Genomic DNA, 25,511 nt, shown 5'->3' with positions numbered 1-25,511 from the left:
ATTAGTATAATTAAAGTGTAGACCTGAATTAAATTTCCAACTTTAAACTGTTATAAATCTTTAATGCTTTGGATCACAGACCGAAGTTTGGTCTCTTTTTAAAGAAAATATGTATTGCTGAAGTGAAAAAAGTTGAAAAAAAATATATAGAAGTTAACATTGTTTTGAATTATTATGAAAAATGCACAAAATATTTTCAATTTTAATACAAATATATATTTTCCAAAACATTTTTTACTGTAACTGAGAAAATCAAAGGCGTAAATCTAAACAAGATGTTCCAAATTTGGGGTTGATATTTCAAAAAATGAGCTTTCAGTAAGAGATTGTTTGAGCGCAGTACTAAACGCCTCCACTAGATGAAATTCGCTTCCGATTCATTCTCCAGTGTGCTCATTTTTGACCACGAGGAGCACAAGTGTGACTGCTTTTCAGGACAATTTAGCCTTTTTGAATCATATCCATGATTTTTTTTTGTGCTCATATAACAAATGGCAAAACCTTTACCAAGTTACGTACACTTCCGAAAAAGTAAAAAAAAAAAGAAAAAAGCCACACCTTTTTAAATACAAAAAGACCAAACACTTGCAGAAGGTTTAAGCTGCATGATTGACAAACGTAATTGTCGATTAGATATTGTATATGTAATTGCAATTATTAAAGGCATAGTTCACCTAAAAATGAAAATGGTCATTTACTCACTCTTTAAAAAGAATGTTGGTAACCAATCACTTGACAGTATACATTGACTTCCATTGTATTGTTTTTTCCTACTATGACAGTCAGTGTCTACCATCAACTGATACCAGCATTCTTCAAAATATCATCATCTGTGTTCAGCAGAAGAAAAACATACAGGTTTGGAACAGCTTGAGTAAATGATGACAGAAGTTTTATTTCATTTTCACACACAACTGCATTTAAACGCAGTTGTCACTCCTGAAATGAATTGTCATGTCAAACAGACTCCTCTTATAAATCAGTCATGGAAAATGAGAACTGTGCGAGTTTTGCTTTTGTATCAAACAGCAAAACGTTGTAGCATGACGCATTCATGACATCTCACATCCTGCTGATGCTGAAATATATTGTGCATTTTATTATTATTATATAAAATGGGCACTGTGACTCTAGATGGACGTTCCTTTGGCAAAGCAAGGACATTTTTAAAGTCCGCCGGACCCTCTGCAGGGTGTGTGTGAGTGGCAGCTCAGATAAGGCCAGTGCGAACACTTCAAAGGCTTTGACAACTCTCTGACAAGCACGTTAATTCAATACAACTCGCTTACTAAAAGCAGTGGCGAGCTTTTGTGGTCGGCGCAGCTTGATTATGAAAACTGACAGCACCTGCAGTCGATGATTTCTTTATGAAAGAGGGGGAAAAGGCTTCTCTGCGTGACCTCCTGCCCCTCGCGCCTCAGATTGGTTATCCGTCGGTGAATATAAATGTCTTGTAGGCATGGGATGGAAGTGGTTGTTTTATGGCGCTTAACTCTGTGACCTTTGTTATTGTCATACGCCTTGTTCCCATTTCAAATGGAACATTGTATTGCTTATCTAAGCTTTTTCCTCTACTATCTGTTTATATCTGATAATCTGTGATGATGATGATGATAATAATAATCTCTAAATGTAATCTGTATCTGTTTTAATTACCTGATTACTCTTGAACGGATTTGGTTCATTCAGGCTCATCCATACCCTGTAGTAGGGCTGCACGATTAATCGCATGCTATTCTCACGCGCATTTCGTCAGTAAAGCCGGTTCCCTGATTACCGCTAAATCACCATCACCTGCTTTCAAATGAAGCGGTATTTAATAGACAGAGCCGTGGATCACGGACAAGCCACGCAATATCGCGTTCATTATCGCAGGCGATTCATCTGCGATATGAACGCGATATTGCGTGGCTTTTCAGTGATCTACGGCTCTGTCTATTAAATACCGCTTCATTTGAAAGCAGGTGATGGTGATTTAGCGGCAATCAGGGAACCGGCTTTACTGACGAAATGCGCGTGAGAATAGCATGCGATTAATCGTGCAGCCCTACCCTGTAGTGTATTTAAAGAGATGTTGCTATTGCTTCTAGAGAAAATGCAAGCGCAAATGTCGTATTTCACACATTGTGTGTGATGTTTCTCACATCCTTCTAGCAAGATGGCAGCGTCGGCCAGTATTTACATTAAATATGATTAAACCTGGATCATTGTATGTGCATGCTGTTTTTTTTTGCAGCAAATGGCACTTTTGGCAGAAAATGTTGGTGCATCACTAATATCCATGTGACGTTTTTTTATCTCATGCTTTCTGCAGCTCTTCCAGTAGGTGTGATTAGCTTGTGCTTCTTACAAACCTTAAAGTCAAACTGTTTTCAACACCTTTAAGATTCATCCATCCATAAAACCCTTTTTACTTGTTTGCTAGAGCTGCACAATTATTCATTAAAAGATGGCGATCTCGATTCAAACACACATACGATCTCATTCCTGAATGACAACGATTCGTTGCCACACAGTATCATTATTTCTGTCTTACGAATATTCATATCACAGAAGTACTGGGATAAAAGTTTATAGTTCAGATATAAACGCTGATGTCTACATTAGTGATCAAAAAAGAGCAAATCCTTTTGAAAGTAACTTGGTTCTTCACATAACGATTGTATCAATTACATCATTACACCAGTAGGTGGTGACAAGTGACTTAAAATGTATGTCGTTGAATCATTCATTCAAGAGATTCGTTCAAAAATGCTGATTGATCCAGTAATGAAACAAGTGAAGTCTTTATGAGCGAGAGAGTCGTTGAATCATTCATTCAAGAGATTCGTTCAAAAATGTTGATTCATCCAGTAATGAAACAAGTGAAGTCTTTATGAGCGAGTGAGTCGTTGAATCTTTCATTCAAGAGATTCGTTCAAAAATGTTGATTCATCCAGTAATAAAGCAAGTGAAGTCTTTACGAGTGAGTCATTGAATCATTCATTCAAGAGATTCGTTCAAAAATGTTGATTCATCCAGTAATGAAACAAGTGAAGTCTTTATGAGCGAGAGAGTCGTTGAATCATTCATTCAAGAGATTCGTTCAAAAATGTTGATTCATCCAGTAATGAAACAAGTGAAGTCTTTATGAGCGAGAGAGTCGTTGAATCATTCATTCAAGAGATTCGTTCAAAAATGTTGATTCATCCAGTAATGAAACAAGTGAAGTCTTTACGAGTGAGTCATTGAATCATTCATTCAAGAGATTCGTTCAAAAATGTTGATTCATCCAGTAATGAAACAAGTGAAGTCTTTATGAGCGAGTGAGTCGTTGAATCATTCATTCAAGAGATTCGTTCAAAAATGTTGATTCATCCAGTAATGAAACAAGTGACAACTTTGAGTCAGTCATTGAATCATTCATTCAAAGCATTTTAAAAAAAAATAAATTTTATAATAGACTGCAACAATTAACATTTTATCAGAATCAAGATCTTTATTTGAAACAACAAAACGTTCATCAGAATTGTGCAGCTCTATTGTTTTCCAATCTAGTCTGTTCTTTAGCATATTTGAACCTTGTTGGTGTAGCTTTTCCAGTGAACGTCCAGCAGTCTTCTTCACATTTGCAGACAAACCTGATGTTTAGTCCCAAAATGCATCTGCTTCTCAAAATACAAACTGATCTACGTTGTCTTTTAAATCCAGTTGTCTTTCTTCTTCAGTGACAGCAGTTGCACGCTTTCATATGCAGACAACAATAGATTGCCGAGTTTCTATGGAAAGCACTTTCTTTTTGAAACCAAAATTGGGCTTGAGGAAAAGTGTACTCAATACTTCAACAACTGAAAAAGACATTGTAATACCATTTCCACACTTCATTAAGTAGCAGGACAATTTCAAACAGTACTACGGTAATAAGAAATGTTTCTGTAGTACTGCATTAACAGTCATTTTGTAAGGATGAGGTATCACGGCGGTTGCTGAGAGGACTGGAGTGATGCCGCGGCTTTGCTTTGTGCAGGTGAAGACTGAATAAAAACCATCATTTCAAACAGTAATTATAATTCTCAGCATTAGTGTTGTTTTTCATCAATTCAATGCTTCCTCGGTGAGCAAAAGTATCGGTTCAAAAGCCTATTCCAAACTTTTGAATTGTAGTGTGTATCAAATATCATCAAGGATATAATGAAATATAATTAATTATAGCTAAATCGCTCAGCCCTAAAATCTGCCATTCATGGAGTTTTTAGTCTGCATTGCCAGAGAGAATGAGCAGTTCCTTCCTTTGTCCTTTTGAACCATGAAAAAATTATATTTGCGATTTAATGCCACAGAAAAAAAACTGTTTCTAATAATCTGGAGTTACTGCTGCTGTACAGTGTAAACCAAATAAGTTGGCAAAACGGTTACATCAATTTTTTTAACTTAAGAAATTCAAAGTTTAAATGAGCAGAACTGTCAGATTTCAATTTTGTATTCATACTTTTTAATTAATTGCTCTTAACTTGAAATGGTAAATTAGAATAGCGAACTATTAAATCTCCCACTTAACATTAATCTTGCACAAAATAACTTAATTTTAGCATTTTTAGTCTCCCTTACAAGTGTCATGTCTAAGCATGCTGGGAAATAGGAATCCCAGCCCAGTTTCAGGTAAATTTAAAGGATTAGTTCAGTTCAGAATTAACATTTCCTGATATTTTGCTCACTCCCATGTCATCCAAGATGTCTGTCTTTCTTTCTTCAGTGGAAAAGAAATGAAGGTTTTTGTGGAAAACATTCCAGGATTTTTCCCAAATATTCATAAAAGTTCTTTTGAATGAACTAATTTGAGTTTGCCCTACTCAAACCAATTAAATATTTTGAGCATTAGGGTTTAGTGAGTTCAGATCCACTGTAGATCTGAAACTGTTCATTCAACATTGATTTTAATCATGTCTTCAATCACATGCAGCACATACTTCACGCTAAATCGAAGAACGAACTGGTGTGATGTCATTATGAACAAGTTAAGGCAAAAACGAAGTTCTTTTTGGGATTTTGAAGCAGTTTGCCAAAGCCAACTTTTTTGGAAAAATTCACTGCTAATTCACTGCTAGTGGCTGGTAAACGCCTTCGAACTCCCATTGGTCCGTGGCGATGATGTAATAGGTAGGTGTTGCTCTGAGGCTCCGCCTTCTTTGAGGTGGAAATCTTTTCCAGTTCATTTCGTCTTTCCAGTCCATCGGGGACAGACATGCATAAGCGAAGAATGAAAAAAAACTTCATCGTGAACACATCGCACCCTTTAATGTCTTAAGAAAAGCATGCGTGTTGCATCATGACCCTTAACTGATCGGACAATTAGCAAGTGTTCCTTGATTTATAAAATACCTCCTTTTTTTCATGCAAACCAGAATGCATTGGAAAAAAATCAATTCAAGATGGCAGATGAAGCAAAATAAATGTTGTGCTTTTCATTTAACACCAAAACACTTGGCTGTCTAATTATTCATTTAGACTAATTAAAAATTGACTATTTTACCCAGTATTTGTCTGTGTGTTCCTTTTTTTCTTCTTATTGGAGTATTGCTTTATCAACTGACTTTAACTCAAACTCTGTGTGAATCTAGCTTACGTTTTTGGTGTGTTTTGCTTCATAGATCCCATAAAGACTGCGCAGGGCTCTCTCTGTCTGAAGGCCTACAGGTTGACCCCCAAATTAATGGAGATCTGCAAGGAGAAAGACTTCTCTCCGGAGGGGTAAGACACTGTTTCTACTCGTACCAAATTGAAACACTTCATTCCATTTCCATTTACTTCGGTCACTTCCTTCTCCATTTACTATTAGTCTGTTGCTAATGAGAAGCGTCTTCAGCGCACACAAACAGAAGTGCATCCCGGCTCAGAACGAGCCATCAGTGAGGGGCTTTTATTTGTCACGATGGGGCGTCTTTGAAGGAGTAGTCAGCACTGTCTGCCAAACAAACAAATGCACAAAGTTTACAACCTCACTGGCTTCTCGGCAGATGGTAATTGGTTTTAAATTGCTGCTAGACATAAGCCTAATGGGGGAATGTATCAACGAAGCAGTGATGTCTGAGCGATCGGGAGAAAAATACCAACATAAAGACTTTCGCTCGGGGACTCGAGCGCTGAAGGGTTAGCTGTGGGTAAAGAGGGTTCACAGATGCATTAGAGTCAACATGACTTTATATTGTTGTATTAATGCATGTTACAGATTAGGGGTGTCGCGATATCCCGGTGTTGATGATAACCATGATATTCAAAACATTAAAAAAAATCAATGTCATGTTAATTAAGGGTGTGACAATATATCGTGATAACTGAAATATTTCAAATGAATAATACAATGGCACATAAATAATCCAGCGCCAGTACCTGGTTGACATCTCAAAGTACTACATGTGTCGGTATTTCACCGCAACGCTGCTATCTGACAAAACAGGAGATGCAGCGCGCGCAGCTGCTACTGCCATGCAAAATCATGTCGTCTGATAAAACAGGAGATTCTCTTCACAGCAGAGCATGTGAGCGAAAACGTTTTTAGTTTCATATTTATCTTTAAATATTGTTTTTTTTTTTTATTTCATCTATGTTGATTATGAAAGTGAACAGCACGAGTAAGAAAGGATAGCTACATGAAAATGTATCTTAATTTTAATCAATGTTTCATCAACCTATTGCCTGGATTTAACACATAAGAAGCAAATATAGCAGACGATATAACGGAGGCGCCGGCGCGATCACTTGCACGTGAACTGGAGCGCGTCTCATAAATGAACCGACACTCAGCTTATAGGCTACTTGCCTCACAGACATGAGAACTATATCTATAGAAAGCTTGAAATGTCTACTTTTAAATGAAACAGTTCAAAATGAAAAGAAATAGGCTGCTCTCTGATTATGTAATCCGCATGAAATGTGCATTTAAAATGCAGATAGAGACGTTTTGAACATGTAGAGAATGAACACACCATTTTGACAGTATGTGGTTTTCAGTGTTCAAGCCATCTTGGTTATTTACACAAGGATAGTGTATATTTATAATGCGATGCTAATCTACATTGCCTTTATCACTGTATAGAATATAATTTCTGCCTCTAAATAAAATCACACAGCATGGTTTTCCAAAATGTGCATCAGAAAATCTTTTCAGTTCTTCGGGATACATTCAGGCAGTGTTTTTTACTCCAGCTTGAAATAAGATAAATGCTAAAATGCTTGTCTTCATAAAAATTTGCTAAAGACAGAATGCAAAAAGTAAAAATGATTGTTCCTTGTGTTTATCAGTTGTTTATCAGTATCTGATTACCCTTTAGTGTATTGTTGTATGCAGTGGTGTGATTCATTGGCTTAAAGGTTTCTATAGATATCACGATATATTGATATTGTGAATTCTTTTGGCCACGATAACCATGGTGTGAAAATCTGATCTGTGACAGCCCTATTACAATCTTACTGTGCATAATTAATCTATGAGCCTATTTTCCAAAAATGATTTATTCTATAATCTTTCATCAAAACAACCGCCTGGGCGATATATTGATACTCTTGGTATTTTCAAATATTTTTCTGGTAAAATATGATTTTTGCATTTCAATGTTAATTTGAACTGTAATCCACCAGAAAAAAAAAGTTAATTCCATATGTGTATATATGTTAATATATAAATACATAATAATGTAATGTTTTGATTATTATTATTAGTAGTAGCAGTAGTATTTTATTTTTTAATATCTATTATTGTTGTTATAAGTTAAAATGTATAAATAAATGAATATATTTCAAAAAATAAATTACATATAGAAAATATATATACTAATTATATGTAATATATAAATATGTAATATTTTATTATATATTTTATGTATGCAATTGGATTTATTCATTATAAATGAATGTTTATATATTATTTCCATGCTCCTGTGTGTGTGTGTGTATATATATATATATATATATAAGCATCTCTTTGAATTATTCTATTATATGGGAGAGATTAAATAGATAATGTAAATGTCAATTATTATTCATTGATTTATTGATTTATGAATTAATATTTATATAATTTTATATTTTTCTGTATGCTCTTGGTTTAAAAAAAAATGATTGAACAGTCCTTTTTTCAGCTGACGTCTCAAATGTCTGATTTCACTCAGAAACATGTCATATTACAGATTTAAGCGCTGTGTTTCATGTTGACATCAAGCATATAATGTGGCCTGTTCTGACCTTGTCATCTGCCAGCGCCCCCGGGTTGACACTCGTCATTCGTCGGCGCTTCTTGAATATTCATCTAGTTAAGGAGAGCAATGCTATTGATTATGAAAATAAGCCTCTATTTGTGTAGTGCACGTAGCTGGGTGGGTCATCGTGAATGATGCATACAGATCGCTTGTCAGGTTCATACGGAATATCAATCTGAAATCTGTGCTCCGGGTTTGTGAGGCGGTGCTATATTGATATTCCTCAAACATTCTCCTGCTCCTCCATAATTTTCTGCAATTCAGCTCAAATCGCAGAACATACCGACTCGTTCAAATGATGGATTGTGGACAGTGGGTCCCGTGACCCTCTGACTGCTCTCAAAATGAGACGGATTGAATTACATGTGCTTCTCAATATATAATTTTCAAACCCTTTTTTAAGTTCAGTAGATGATTGACATGTATGCATGCAGTCTTTTGGTGGTGTTTGTGATGCATCAAGATGCATTAACATTTAAAAAGAAATTAAAAGTACTTCAACTATGCTTAGTTTTTACATGATGTTCTTTGAGTTTTCAGACTCTGAGTAATAATGAGAAAATTAGTGTTTTTTTCTGACTTGCATGTACATTTATTGTGGGAGAATCCTCCAAAATGAAAGTATATATTGTATATTTTCCTAATTATTGGTTTGCTATCAATACAGACCGCATTTTTGTAACTGAATTTCTGTTTTCCCAGGCTGAAGAAGGCGTGCGTCGGCTTCGAGCACATGTTCGAGGAAGTCCCCATCGTCATCAAGAACTCTCATCTCATAAACGTGCTCATGTGGGAACTGCAGGAGAAGAGTACGGTGGCTGACAAGCACGAGCTGCTCAATCTGTCAAGCAGGTCAGAATCACACCGACCTCGCGCCCCCGTTGTGAATTTTGGGGAAAACATTTGTCGTTTGCTGATTCATCTGGTCAGTTTGTGTCTTTTAAGCCTCTCTGCCAGGGGTCTGTTTTGCTCAGGAAGTTGACCGAGGAAATGCAATACATGCTGACATGCCCTGACGGCACAGTTTAATCTTGACACTCGAAATAGGGCTTGCGTGTTGTGTTCCCTGGCCTGAAGTAGTACAAAACCAGCCTTCTGGGAGCAGAGAAATACTGCAAATGCAAAGCAGTGATTTTATTCCTGCAGTTTTGATGCTTTTAGACAAATAAAAACACAAGCATGCATCCTTCAAATCTAGTATATCATATTATAATCTAAAGCTGTGTCATTTTACGCCGGGTCAATTCAACACAAAAGATGAACATGACGGCACATGCTAGTGGATGAGTTGAATCAACTCCACAGCAACTACATCAATTTATCCACTAACCATTCAGAAACGTCTAAAAGTTGTAACTTCTTCCTGAGTCTCTCCATCAGTGTCGACTCCGGTTTGAACAATGTAAGTCTGAACACTTTCCTCATTTTGGCTGCGTGAGATTCTCCAGTTTTGTTGTTGTTGAGCTGTTAAAGCTCCGCCCTCTTCTGGAAAGTGGAGCTCATTTGCATTTAAAGGGACGCACACAAAAATGGCGTGTTTTTGCTCACACCCAAATAATAATTTATTTTAAATAATTTTCTATAATAAATGATCTGTGGGGGATTTTGAGACCCGATTAAATGGTTATTTGCATTTAACATCGTTTGTTATTCCTGATAACAGACCTACGGCCCACCAGATGAGAGCCACTGACCTAAAATTACGTTTTCGGGGGTCCATCAGTAATGCTGCTAGCCGGAGCTGGACGTTTTATTCTCCTGCAAATAGTCCTCTCTTCTAAATTAATTTGGCTAATCCAGTTAGATTCCACTGAATTTTATTACAGATTGAGTCGAGTCTGTTTCCAGGAGAGCAGTTCCCAGAAATGAGCCTCATTACTTTCAGAATAATTTTTTTCTTTTTCTTTTACTAATATGAGCTTCAAGGACAGCATATTAAATGTGTTGAATTTAGAGGAATGATTATAGAGTCTATAAAAGAGACGACAACAAAAAAAAAATGTTGTTTAGCTTTTTTGCTTTTTCTTCTTTTTTGACTTTGTGAATTATATCCATTTTGCCAGCTGGTTGAATATTAAACAGGCATTGAAATGTTTTTTTGAGCTTTAAATAATCATATCAGAATGATTTCTGAAGGATCATGTGACACTGAAGACTGGAGTAATGATGCTGAAAATTCAGCGGAATAAACTACACTTTACTATATATTCACATAGAAAACAGCTGTTTTAAATATTAATAATATTTCAATTTTTTATGTATTTTTCAAGACTCAACGACCCTAAACTTTTGAACGGTAGTGTAAGGATTGAAAAATGGTGTGGAAAGCCTTGATTATTTTTAAACTAGACCTTTAGTTTGTATATTAGACATATTGAGGCTGCACAGACTGAAAACGATGGTTCCTCTGATTGAAAAGAAACCTTTTCAGAGCATAAAGATAAATCCTGAGATATATTTAGTTTCATCAAAAGGGTGGAAAATATCAAGGTTTTTTTTTTTTAGCTATATCACCCATCTCTGATCTACATTGATCTCTTTTATTTCAAAATAGCAAGAAATATCCCTTTTTTTTTCCACAATGTGTCCTCTTTAATGAACATGTGAAGTAAAAATGTAATTCTGACTCCCCAGCAGCCACAGCTGTTCAGGACCCTCTTCTGAATCAGACTAATTGATAGACTAAATACTTGGGATGTGAGCAGGTGTTTTGGTCTTTTAAAGTTAATTCTTTATGAGTCGGCACAATCTTTGCCATTTTGAGTAAGTCTTTCATTTGTAATTCAGAACATCCCAGGAGTTGGTGTGTGTTTAATAGGCCCTGCTGGTGAAATCATTCAGCCTTCCCATCAGCACGCAGATAATGATAATGTATTCAGCATGTAATTTCGGTCTTCCTGTGTACAGACATGCCCTTTCCTTTCTTGGCAAATACCAATAGGTCTATAGAGCAGATGTGTCAATCTAAAAACACAGAGGCTTGAAAGCATGTAATGTTGAATGTTAAAGGAATGAAAATTGTCTTCATTTGCTTACCCATCATGTCGTTCCATAGCTATTCTTTTCAAAAAGACAGTGCTGGTCACTTGTTTCCCCATGCAGTTACAATGAATGTGGGCTAAAGGGTGCAAAAGTGCTGCTTCTCTTCTTTCTGAAGCAGCACTTTTGTAAAATTTTCTGTAAAAATAAAGTTTTTACATTTACAATTACAATACGACACACTCTTAGAAGGAAAAGTTCTATATAGAACCTTAAAGGGTTCCGTCAGGCATTAAACAGCTCATAAACATACTTTATACCTATAAAAAAAAAAATGAAATAACCTATTGAACATGAAAGTATTAAGCAATATTTCTCCTTTTTGGCATAAAGGGCTCTTTAAAGGGCACTATGCCATTTTCACAAGTTGTAATAAAGTCTCTGGTGTCTGAAGTTTCAGCTCAAAATCCCCCACAGATCATTTATTATAGCTTGTCAATTTTGCCCCTATTTGGGTGTGAGCAAAAACACGCTGTTTTTGTGTGTGTCCCTTTAAATGCAAATGAGCTGCTGCTCCCGCCCCCTTTCCAGAAGAGGGCGGAGCTTTAACAGCTCAACAACAACAAAGCTGGAGAATCTCACGCAGCCAAGAAGCTCGTTGTAGTCCATACCAGACTAAAAGAAAATATCTCTCTTTGCATTGAACTTTGAGTGTCGTAACTTTGCAGATGTTGTTTATGCTCAAACCGCAACATTACACACTAACTAAAGTTAAAGTCAAATCGTAATCAACCACCCCTTTAAAATTGTGTCTAGAACCCTAAAGTTCGATATAGGACCTTTGAACACTCTGAAAATTAAGTTGAAGTCCTTTGGATGTTTAATGAAAGTAGATATTTCTCTTTCGTGAACCAAAGATTCTTTGTTTGATAGATCTTTTCATTAAATTGGTTTACTCAGTTCATCAACTCAAACCAGTGATTAATGGTTTAATTTTTGGTCAAGTTATATCATATGACTTCAGAAGACTATGAATATTGCGCACAAGTCATATAAACCATTATTGTATCATTAAACGATGATGGATTGTGTCTAAAACATGCATTGATTGATTAACTAGATTAACTAGATCTTAACTAGTGCAATCATTTAAACATTTTAAATCCAATCTTCAAGGTGTTTTCTGTGGACGGATGTCATCTTTTTTTTTTCTTCTTCCCCAAACGCTCCAGAATGTTCTCGGGAATCCACGTTATCCCCAGATAAAAATGGAAATGACATTTGTCTTCGAAAGCCTGATCTTGATTATTAAAGCGATTCACCCGGCCTTTAGGGAATAACTGTATGAGGTGAAATGGCTCCGTTCCAAACCCTGCTGAGCTGCCTTGCTCTTTATAACAGTTTTTTATTAGTGTTGATGGTTCCATAAAGAACCTGGAACATCCATGGAATCTTTCCGTTTCACAAAAGTGAAAAAAGGCTTTAAAATGTTCTTCAGACTAAGAAAATTAAGAACTGTGGTTCTATGGCATCTTTTGGAGCCTTTATGTTTAAGTGTACTGGCAATATAGACAGCATCCTAACCTCATAAGGGACCTATTTGGAACACCCCACATAGGCAGTAACTTTTGTGACAGTTTGTAGGGATGTGAATGTTTTGGTTCCTCACAATTGGATTCAAAGTGTTTTCTTGAGGTCAGGATTCGATTAAAAAAAATGTTTAATCAAATTTCGATTCGATATATGCATAGATTTGATTCTAGTTTACTGTTTTGTTACTTTTCCGTATTTGACTGCGGTAGACAGTTTAATAGAACTATAAGAAAAAAATCCCTCTGAATTAAATGTGAAGTTTTTTCTTATTTTACTCAACCAAATATTATAAAACAAATGCCATTTCAGCTGACTGCGATCATTACGTACATGACGGAGTCTTATGTAATAAAGCATGGCAGGCAATTTTATTTTATTTTTTATATTAAAAACAGGAACAAAGCAAATTAGAAACAATAAGACATTAATTTGTATAATTTTATTCTATTTTATTTGTTTTTTTATACTCTTAAAAAAAAGATGTAAAAAAACAAAACAGTTTACACAGTAAAATACAGTTTTCCATTGAAACAGTAATATAGCATAAAAACAATGCTTTCTGGGTAATATTTGTCTTTTTGAGATGGTATCCTATAGGATACTTTCTCGAAAATGACATAATATAACCCAGAGTGCATTGTCATGTACAGAATGGAATATTTTAGTAATATAACGTAAAAACAATGCATTCTGAGTAATTGTCATTTTCGAGAAAGTAGCCTATATGTTACATTCTTGAAAACGACAAATAAAATGACCCAGAATGCATTTTTTATGGTATATTACGGTTTTAATGGAAAACGGTATTTTACTGTATATTAAAGATACAAAAGTGATTGTCAAAAGCAGTGTTTTTTTTTTTTTAATTAACATTAATGAAACAGACGGCAACAATTTATGAGGCTGCTGTCCCTTTAAGAAGGAATGCACTGATCTAATATACTGTTACACATCCGATTTTCTCCTGTTTATATTCGCATAAGACATAACTGACTGTGTTTGCATAAATAATCCACATGATGTGCATTTTGACACAATTGTGTGTGTATTTGACCATGCAAGCGCAATAAGCTTTGAAAGAGAACTGAATTCGGGATCGCATGAAACTGAGAGGCGGCATCTGTGTTTGCGCTTCGGCTGTGTGTCCATCAGCGCCAGCACCACATTGAGTTCTTTTTCACGGCTTATTATCATTAATAACACACTAACATGTCAACTAAGTAATACAGCAAAGATAAAATATAACACTTTAGAAAATCGATATCGATGTGAATCGATATATTTTTTTATTATTATTATTATTTTTTTTTTTTCCTCCCTTCCTCCACCACCCGTTTAGAAAGCAGGTATCTGGTAAAACATGCATACTTAGTTTTTGGAACTTGTGTCTGCACAGCCCTTTAATATGCTGCCTACATAGGCCGCTTAATAGGTTTTGAAACAGAGCCCATATATCAGGCGATCCCTGAAGGTTTCCCTCATAAATCGGCACATGCTACGATTAGACGTCTCCCTGAACCATGTAAATTCATAGCAGATAGCCGTCCTTATCAGGCACATCATGCTTCTGTCATCTTGGGTTTTTAATTGACTAGAAGATCATTGTGGAGCAATTACGCTTTGATGTGCAGTCAGCCGTGTATTACGCAAACTTTGTTTGACTAAACTATCTGTCAATCTGTTGCCATAGTAACCACCTGGAAAAGAGCCTTCAGCTGCTGATGGACCGCGTGGACGACATGAGCCAAGATATCGTCAAGTACAATACGTACTGCCGCAACCTCAGCAAACAGCAGCAGCAGAAGCAGCAGGTACAGTCGCCTCTTCTCATCCTCCTTTACACGCTTTCTTCCTCCTCAGTGGCGTTTCAGCCCGAGTTCTCGTTTAGAGTGGCTGAAACATCTGATTACATGCCTGAGAACAAGAGCGCAGGTCAGGAGGAGTTTGATTGGATGCACGTGTCCTCTTGAAAGAAATGCAGAGGTTTTGATATTAATACATTCATTCTTTGCAATATGCTTTGTGATCAATACATTTCAAAGAAAAAACAACATTTGTTATGCAGTACCTATTAAACCAGGTTTATATAAAAGCATATAATGGACTTTCAGAAATATGATCTGGTCAAGCTCAGACGCAGATGCTTTATTATTTATAATGAATAGTTACAATTTACAAGCATCAGTAAATGGTTATAATCATTTTCCTTTCCAGAATTGTCACTTTCTGAAGGATGATGTCATGTACATTGGCTTTTTAATCAAACAGGCTAGAATTGGATATGGAGGATGAATGAAAACCCATAAATCACTGCTGTCTATAACTTAAACATGTTAAAACCATTTTTAAGAAATAAAGCTGAAATAATATGCTTATTAAAAAAAAGAGGTAAAATAGAAAAAAAAAACTTGAATTTTGCATGTACTACTGACTGAAATAAAATAAGTTTGTTGAAGTACTAAAATTAATAAACCTAAAACTGAAATTAAAAAAATAAAATAGAATTATAAAAAACTAGTAAAAATGACAAAAGCACATAATAAAATTACTAAAACTTAAATTAAAATGAAAATTGAAAATATGAAAAATATAAAAGCTAATTTAAAATATTAATACTGTAATGGTAAATAAATGATACAAAACTGAAATAAATTAAGTTCAATTTGAAGTGCTACAATTATTAAACCTAAAACTGAAATAAAAAAAATGACAAACACACAATAAAATTACAAGAACTTAAATTAAGAACGGAAAATATGAAAAATATAAAAGCTAATTAAAAATATAACACAGACATATAAAAAAATAGTAAAAAAATGATAAAAGCACATAATAAAATTATTAAAACTTAAATTAAAATGAGAACTGAAAATATGAATTTGAAAATATGCATTATATGTAAAATATTTGATATGAATAGGAAAATATGCATGAGCTCATTCAAAATATTAATAAATAATAGTTTATAAATAATACAAAATAACACTGCTATAAATCGATCCATTAAAACAATCTTTCAATGAAACTTTTGTTTGAAACTGTTATTGAAATAAGAAACACTTAATATTGACAAATGACATGTAGTCAAATGAAATTTATTTCAAAAGTCTCCCTTAATTTTCCTTAATTGTTATATAACTAATGAGATTTCCATATATAATATAATATAATATAATATAATATAATATAATATAATATAATATATAATATAATATAATATATAATATAATATAATATAATATAATATAATATAATATAATATAATATAATATAATATAATATAATATAATATAATATAAATATAGGGGATGTGATGGGGACGTGAAAATATACTGCATACTAGTAATGACCTGTACCATAAATGGCTGATGTCGCTCTCTTCCTGAGATAAAACCGGTCAATATATGTTATTTAGGGTTCTGGAGGGCCATCTAATTTACAATCCTAACTCGCTTCAGATTCATAATTTTATCCATTTCGCTGTGCTGACAAATTGGCCAAAATGCCCTTGACATTTCAGGCTTTTGCATTGCTGGCATTTTGTAAACACGAGTTCTGAGCAGCACCTGGAAATCCAGAAAGAGGAGCGTGAATTACTACGGGACACTTCTGGGTTAATTTTGTTTGGTGGTGGTTTATATCTGACCTTATGCAAGTACAACAGGATCATTTGAAGAGAGGCCAGCCTTGAAATCAGAAAACACCCAACACTATTTTTCAAGTCGCTCCATAAGATGTTGTCACGCTATGAATGTGACTGAAACGGCTGGGGTGGTCGATCATTTGTCAAAGTCTGTTTCTGTTTTTGTTCTCTACCCTGGAGAGTTTGCTTTTCCCAGCCAAAAGATCAGCGACGGTCCTCAGTAGAGAACGGAGACTACAGATGTTCATTAAAGAGAGAGTAGCTCAGTGGAGAGTTGTGTTAATTACTAAGAAATGTCTGGATAAAATGCAAAAGGCCTTAAAGGAACACTTCATCTGAAATGACACATCTAGTTTGACTTTCTTCTGTGGAAAGGAGACTCTTACATCTCTTTAACACTGGTAAGAGTCTCTTTCTAACCAGTGTGAAAGAGACTCAAAATACTCCGTCAATGTTGCACATACAATTAAGAGTTATACACCATTTTAATCTGTGGAATATCTTTTTATTTATATACACTCAGAGTAAAAATGAAATGTTGTGCTTTTTATAAAACAAAGGAAACGAACATGATACGTGATCTCTCGTCTCCCTCTGAACGAAGTCCAATCTGATAGTTCTCAGAAAATTAACTGTAACTTATGAATACTAATCACAAAAAAATTAGACTTATGTCTAAAGAAATGTTGAAATGTCAGGTTTTAAATCGTGTAAGTCAAATTGAAAACAAACCTTCTGTGTTTATGTAATCCGTATGAAAAGAGAGCCATGTCAGACGCCCGTAATTCAGCTCATCATCTGCTCATGCGCCCACGCCCACGGAGCCAGCGCTATTCAGACGCAGATTCTGAGGCAATACCTGCATTCATCGTCTCAATCGTGTATTTATTGTCTTCAAAAGTCTTGTTATAGCCATGGTTAGCGATCTCTGGAAGCCTCTGTTAGTTCCTGGAATGTCACATGATATGCCTGTTCTTCTTTAGAGTAATTTATGGACTAAAGGTGCACAGAGCGCCCTCCGGCTGCAAGTATGAATTGAAAACACAGTACCTAGCGTTCACAGTGACGACAATAAATAATGAATAAATACTCCTCTGTATAGAAAATTGACATAAACATATGAGAATCCATCAATATTTCTCCAAATGTGCCTGCTTTTAAGCTAAAAGCCTATATGAAATACCATAGAGGTTACATAATTGTTCAGACACTTTGCATCACAGAAATACATTATATTTTAAAGAATATAATAGAATACCATTATTTTAAATTGTAATAATATTTCACAGTATTGCTGTTTTTCTGTATGTTTGATTTACACCATGAGCTTGAGACATGATCACAGAGGTTTTTCACAGCCTACCTGACTGAAAGAGCTCATTATTATGCAGGTCATTAGAGGTCATTATGCAAATCTTTTGTCTTCTCAGGTGTGAATCGCAGCATTATTCATGAAGATTCACGCCTCCACACATACTGTTTCTTGACAAAAAGTGTCTTACAAAATGTAAATCAATATTGTTTTATATGAACGAGTAGGCAGGATAATTTTTACATATTTTTTGTTTTCAATCACCTCGCATAAACGTTATTCCTTCAAACAAACAAATAGTACATACATGTTCCTCACATATTATGGTAGCCTAGTTTGTGCTGAATACAGTGTAATGACACTTTTGCCATTTAATATGTTTATGAACAACTGAAAAAAGCACAAATGTCAGGGCATCTTAAAACTTCTCCAGGGCTCAAAAAACCTCAGACCCCTGAGGGCTAAATAGTGTTTTTGCTTGTTTCGACTCTGATTGGTGGAATTTCCTACACGGCATCATGGGTAATGTAGTTTGGACCACGAATTCCGCTGATAAACACTATTATTTTAAAACTAAGCTGAAATAATGCGGGCTGATGGCTTCAACAGATGCAAATACAACCTCGTCGCTCGCAGTAGGGCTGACTTTAATGGTTTAGAAGTAATTGTTAAAAAATATTTTTCCTATGAAGAAAATGAATTGCGCTCGAATGTTGCACTCCATATAGACGAGAGCACCTGAGGCTGAACTTCTCATTTTGGATTCCATGAATTCATAAGGTTTTTAAATGACTTTTAAATGTATTTTTTAGATGAAATGTTCCTCCACGCCCTTCGCCTGTTGCTCTCGCCTCATTGGCACTTTGAAAAACATTGCTTTCTTCCAGAACTGAACACACTCTGCAATCAGGGAGATGTTTGTCCAGTGAGACTTCAGTGTTTATTACACCATTAGCACTTCCTGTTTGACAGGATGGTTGAGCCTTTCAAAGAAATTTAAAGGGTGCCCTCAAACAGCGGCGTAATCGAGGCCGGACCCCGGCGACTTGGTCACGAGCCGGTCATCTCAACGCCTCCTATATCAACCATGCTGAAATCCGCCGTAATTACTGTTGTCATCGATCATATCCTTCCCGTCTCCGCCTCCACACAGCCGCGCTCGCGCCGGGCCCCGGGTGAACCATATAAACCAAATGACCCGCATCAATCACCATTTAATATCAAAGAGAATTGCCGCTGTGTTGGCAGTTTGCATTCCTAAATCATATGCCTAATTTCAGCAGAAACGGCCGGTATCCTCAGCGGTGACATGAGTCGCTCCGGCCCAAACATGAATTCCTCATCTTTCTTCTCCAGACCACGTTCAAATTTGATTTAGTACACCTTAAAAAAGCCGGATGGTCGAGCGTGACAAAACTAGGGCAGTAAAGAAGCTGTGTTCTGTTTGAGATGTGTAGAGACAGCACTGGGTAGTGTACACTAGTGTCGCCTGAACAGTGTCACACGCCTCCGTTAGTGTGTGATCAGAATTATCAATGAATGAACAAAGCTGCAGCCTTCCTTCCTTCCTTTCACTTCCTTCATTTTCTTTCTCTTCCTTCCTTCCTTTCACTTCCTTCATTTCCTTTCATTTTCTTTCTCACTTCCTTCCTTCCTTCCTTTCACTTCCTTCATTTCCTTTCATTTTCTTTCTCACTTCCTTCCTTCCTTCCTTCCTTCCTTCCTTCCTTCCTTCCTTCCTTCCTTCCTTCCTTCCTTCCTTCCTTCCTTCCTTCCTTCCTTCCTTCCTTCCTTCCTTCCTTCTTTTTCTATTTTTCCCAATTGAATTGTTTATATATAATTTTTATTTATATTTCTCCTTTTTTTAATTTTGTTTCTTTTTATTCTTAATTCTGTTTTTTTGTGTGTGTAGTTTTCTGTTTTTTGTTCTTTTCTCTTTATTTCTTTTTTTCTCCGGTTTCTTCTTTGTTCTTTAGTTCTCTTATTTAATTATATTTATTTATGCCTCCTGTGTGGATAACCTTATATTTTAACAAATGTAATTCATATCAATTTTAATACATTTATACCTCTTTATACTTAATTTATTTGTAATTTATTTTACTTTTTATTTGATTTGCTTTTTTATAAGTCTGACTCTATTCTGATTGGATAAGTCACATTCTATAAGTTCTTTCATTGGTCTAGATTATGTATTAATGTAATGAAATAATCTCAATCATCTGGAGAAGTCATTGGGAATATTGTGGGATCTCTGTATATCCCTTCATCTGTTCTGACACCTGTGTTGATCCTCAGAAATGCATCTGTATTCTAGCAGACATCTGACTGACACCCTGAACTCATGGATACTTTATTCCATGGTGTTGTTGGGAAATGGAATATTTCTTTCCATCTTTCCATTCAGATTATATTTGTTTCACCCTTTTGAAAACCTTTCGTCTTGCTGATGCTGCTTGGGTCGCTCCAAGTTCCTCCATGGAAAGTTTCTTGTTTCTACAGTTCCAGCTCATTTTCTCTTGTTTTCTGCGTCCTCTAGTATCTCCAAAGGAGGCAGCAGGAAAACGCCCAGCGGCAGAGTCGCGGAGAGCCGCCGTTACCGGAGGAAGACATCACTAAGATGTTCAAACCTCCGCAGGCGCCTCCTCGCATGGACACGCTCCTCATCGCAGGTACCCGGGGCTCAACGCCCGCTCTTCTTCTCCCTCAGTTAAACTGCTTTTTTCTTCCAGCACATTCTGCAGGGTATTGGGAATTTATAGTACTCTGTCTAGAAGAATTGATCCACGAATTGATCAATTCAGCAATAAACGGATCAGTTTAAATGGGAATGGGAATAACCGCGGGTCTTAAATCTTCACACTGTTCTCATCCTGATGGAGTCACAGTTAGTTTGCCCTCTTGTATCAGACAGCCATCATCTCTGAAGAGGATGATGAAGGGCTAAAGTGGTCAATAGATTCCATTAACATGATTAATCTTCTTTAATTAAATGTATCTTTTTTTTGAGCCAGTAAAAAAATAAAATAAAAATCCTTTCCTCCATATATATATATATATATATATATATATATATATATATATATATATATATATATATATATATATATATATTATTAAAATGAGGAAAGGAAAGTATTAATCATGAATGTAATCATTATATTTATAGTATTTGTTTAAACCCAGTGATCTGGAAACTATACACTGGGATCTGTGCATCCTTAAAAAGTGTCATTGTCTTGAATTCTTTAATGTAAAAATAAGGCCTAAATTAACATTAAAATGTCTTCAATATTAATGCATCCACACTGACTTGGCATGATGGTAAAGATTTAGATTTAATTTTAGATTTAGTTTGTTCACATCGAATCCAATGGAAGTGATGTGAAGGTCTTAATTTTTTTGAAAGGTCTTGAAATATTAAGGTAATAATATATTAAATTGGAAGTTGGGAAGACTGCAGATACCCTGTATACAGTTATGAAACTCTATAATAACTCCATCACCGAATTTAACTTGAATGCAAAATTAAATTATCGCATAAAATGTTTGCAAATAAAGCAGTGTTTCCATCCCATGTGTTCAAGAGAACAAAATTGTCACCTCCTGGGAAATTGGCATAAAATATCAGTAATAAAAATGGAATCATAAATGAGTTGTTTTCAGAGCATCAGACGAAACACAGTAAACGCTGTCATGTGATCTTGTGTTCGGATGCTGGTGTTTGTGAGACGCTTCTGGAGGGAATTAAACCAAATCATTCTGATGACAGACTTTGACTCAAACCAACATTTGAGATGCTGCGATGCAATTGGTTCACTGGTTAGTCCAGTTATCCAATCACAGCCTCTGCTTAGCCAAAGTCACATGACTTTGAGGGATTTATTCAGTCAATCACAGTTTATGCTCTTGTCTTATCGAATAAAACATTTATCCGCCTCAATTGAGCGCATGGTTTTTTTTAAAATTTGCATTTTTAGAATGTATGCATATTTTAATGCATATTTTTAATGCATAATCCCAAAATGCGCGCATAAATAGGTTGGTTTGTTTACAATTTTCAGTCCCTTCAGTCATTCTCATCGTTTAGCCAATTAAATCCCATTATCTTGACACGTCAAATAAGCAGAATTCACAAAAACAATGTGTAAATACAGAAACCTTGGATGTCTCCTTTACTTCACATCTGATTTAAATCAAGAGCTCATTTTTCAGACTCATCATTCAGAATGTGTCATGCTCTCTTCCTTCGGGATTCAGATGGAGAACCACGGCTTCAAACTTGTTTTGTAGGGCTTCTCCAGGCTGTTGCTGCTAATATCAGTGCAATATCTGAATAATCAATATCGCTCGGTCTTGTATATAATTTATTCGTTTGCTTCTTTTTCACAAGGACAAATCAACAACTACTGTCAGAACATCAAGGAGTTCACCTCGCAGAACCTCGGGAAGCTGTTCATGGCGGAGGCACTGCAGGGACACAACAGCTAGAGAGAGACGAGCCACTGCCTCTTCCATCTCTGAACGGCAACAGAAACCATTATGAGGAGTTTAAGGGGAGATCATGTACACAATTTTTGTAATTTGTACAATAAAAATGAATGCATCTCTCATTACGCTCCTTTTTTCTTTGTGATGTTTATTCATTATCCAAGAATCCTGCTGTCTGGATGAAACAGAGCTGGAAATAACCTGGTGAAGTTTTTCTTAAACTCCACACACAGATTTGTGTTTGTGCACTAAATGACTCTGGTTTGGGGTGTCTTCTTTAATGAGGCCGTCGGATGGTGAAAATGTGCACTATGAAGGGAGGTTAGGTTATCCACTCGGGAGCCGCGCTGCAGAATGTTTAAATGCTGTCTTTGGCACATAAAGATTTCCATGTCACTTCAAACAAAGGAAGAGCGATTGCATGTGATCAAAGGGTTACTGAAAGAAGACGCATCTGCTGACGATTAAACTGTAATTGTAAAAACACTTTCAGTAGGTTGCCAAGCAGTCAACAGTGTTTCTGTGCATTTTAAAGCATCATAGGTGGGCTCTCGACGTCAAAACCGTTCTGGAAGCTATTCAGCAACATTATGCTGAATTATCAGGGTTTCTGTGTGTAATTTGATATTACACACTTAAATCAGAGCAAAAAGTCTGTTATGCCATTACATATTGCATTTATTTTTCCATTTCAAATATCTAAACATCTTTGGTATGTTTACTTCAGATGCAAATACAAAACAAAGTCTTGAAAAAACAACAAAATGAAGTGAGTTTATGCTTAAAACGAGGGGGTGTGGAGTTTGCACACCTACTGATGCTTATGGTTTGTACAGTATAAAAATCATAAAGTCCCTATAAAACACACGGCGTGTGTGTGTTTGATGTATTCGTAATTATTTTAAGGAATACTAAATATGAATGCACTTAATGTCCAATAAAGGTTGGTTTAAAGCACTTAATGACATTTTCCTATTTTCTGAACCAATCTATAGTGAGAAATATTGTTAACAAAGCATAAAAACATGATCTAACTACATATGAGCTAATTAAACAGTCACACTTTATTACAGTGACAGAATGAACTCAATATTTGTATCTGGTCTATTTTTTTTGGATCTCCAGTAAATATATCTTGATTTAAGAATGTTTTGATAATTTGCATTTGGAAACGAGACAAAAATAGTGAATGTCACTTTTGTAAAAGTTATATTCTAGTGGTTGGGAGCAGAGCGATTCAAGCTTCTTTGTTTTTCTAAGATGAATTTGTTGTTTTTCCAAACTCTGAAATGTTGCTAAAACAGCCCTAGACATTTACATTTAGAGAACATTTAGATGTGTTGTGTTCTCTTTAATTTACTCCTTAAAATGTATTTACTTGGTCTTAAAAAGGTCTTCAAAAGTCTTACATTTGCCTTCATAAAACCTGCAGAAACCCTGAAGATCGCTCAATATAAAACAGCATGTATACTTCCCAGAATGCATTGCAATGAACTTGAGAAGTCAAGAGAAATGTTGACACTTGATTCAAAATGCACTCTTTTACCGTAGCAGCTTTATTTTAGCAGCATGTCAATGTAAAACTAGTTGTTTGTTGCAGAGCGTCCCGAACTAAAGAGTTAAAGCAGCAGTCTGTAACTTGTTTTGGTCTATTTTTGAGCATGTACGGGTTCGGGTGGTACTGGTGGGTTTCAAGCATGCAGCTTTAACAATTTGAGAACAAAGAATAATAATATATTATAAGCCGTGCGACCTGATCTGAGCAAAGCGATCGCTAGATTTAATCACCGCTGGCAGCGCAATTTGTAATGCTTTTTTTCTCAGTTGGTCAGAACAAAAGTGGCAGATTGTTACTTTTTCACAACATTTTCCGATAAATTCTTATTTTGGTCATACTTCCAAGACGTACAATCTGTGACTCCGAAGTACAGTATCCACACCGGTGCGGTGACTGACAGAAAACATTATTCGTCTGCGCTGAGCAGCCGTGTTGATGCACAACCCACATAAAGATGATATTTCTGCAAATAATTGCAATTGCAGGTTTCAAACAGAGATGGCGACAAAGAGGCAAACTTACGGACTGCAGCTTTAAAGTTCATCTACTAACTTTCTCAATTGATGCCCATTTAAAAGAAGCCATGCATTGATTCAATTCAAAATATTAGATAGTCCACCTTATTTTTCAATGCGGAAGTAAGCGGCGAGACTTTCCGCTGCAGGGAAATAAAGTGCAGAAAACTGTAAAACTGTGCTACAAACCACACTGTAAAAATTGACAGTGATTTTAACAGTAAAAGACTGTAAAAATGCTACGGTGAAAAACTGTCAATTGGTTTACAGAAAGTTTCCGTACTATACACGAATAACTGTAATAGATCTAATGGTACATTTAATGTAATTTTCAATTAAAATTTTTTGGAAGTGAAAAATAACAATTCATTGTAAAAATTTGCAGTGAAAAAAACGTAAATTGACATTCCCACAATTCCCTGCGTGACACGTCACATTTGATATATTTTCGTTGAAATAACTGCTTCTTAGTTTTTCTCATTTTTTTCTAATCAGTTATGTACATTAGGGTTTTATGTTACATCTAATGTTGTTAAATTAATGTTTATTGCATTTTTTAAATGTCATGCTTGTTACCATGATGGTGTTTAGTGTGTGCAAATGACACTGTGTGCACCTTCTATATGTTAGTGTTGTCCTCCTCAGCTTGTGATGAACTTTGATTCATCATGTGACTCATCACCACTGTGATTGGTGACTGTCAGTGTATTATAAAGGTACAAAACAGATATTAGTACTTCATTAGGTTGGTAAATTAACATTATATCAGTTAATGAAATGTTATTTTACCGTAAATTTAACAGAATTTTTTACGTTGCTACTGTATTTTTTACAGTAAAGTTCTGGCAACCACAGCTGCCGGTTTTTTACCGTAAATTTTACTGGGATTTTTTTTACAGTGCAGTGTTTATAATTAAGACGATACTGTTAAATAAGAAATACCAGTTTGCAACAAGTTGAACAGCTAAAAATAGCGAAGCGAATGACACCGGAAGCCATTTTACAAATGGCCGTGCCGCTCTTGCGTTAAAAATAAACTATTATAGTAGTTTTTGGGCTGCACAATTAATCAAAATCATTTTCAGTCAAAATAAATCTTGAGTTTTTAATATATTAACATGATTAATAATGCATTGCTATTTTAATTGTACCAATGTAGTATAAATGTAACATTTTTGTTACTATTATT

The 25,511-nt window shown here is 35.4% G+C and overlaps 1 protein-coding gene across 1 annotated transcript in view; it reads left to right on the top strand.

The window, feature by feature from the left end:
* Positions 1-22,356, top strand: part of eif3ha (eukaryotic translation initiation factor 3, subunit H, a) — a 65,654-nt gene extending 43,298 nt beyond the window's left edge. The window contains exons 4-8 of the mRNA XM_067398074.1: positions 5,628-5,727; positions 8,934-9,083; positions 14,494-14,614; positions 20,298-20,430; positions 22,152-22,356. Of these exons, the coding sequence (XP_067254175.1) occupies positions 5,628-5,727; positions 8,934-9,083; positions 14,494-14,614; positions 20,298-20,430; positions 22,152-22,249 (602 nt within the window). The 3' untranslated portion in view covers positions 22,250-22,356. The remainder of the gene's footprint in view (positions 1-5,627; positions 5,728-8,933; positions 9,084-14,493; positions 14,615-20,297; positions 20,431-22,151) is intronic.
* Positions 22,357-25,511: the final 3,155 nt, after the last annotated feature.

Source organism: Chanodichthys erythropterus, chromosome 2 (genome assembly GCF_024489055.1).
Source record: "Chanodichthys erythropterus isolate Z2021 chromosome 2, ASM2448905v1, whole genome shotgun sequence".
NCBI classification, from domain to species: Eukaryota; Metazoa; Chordata; class Actinopteri; order Cypriniformes; family Xenocyprididae; genus Chanodichthys; species Chanodichthys erythropterus.
Note: the sequence above shows the minus strand (reverse complement) of the source record. Positions and strands in the feature narration are given on the sequence as shown.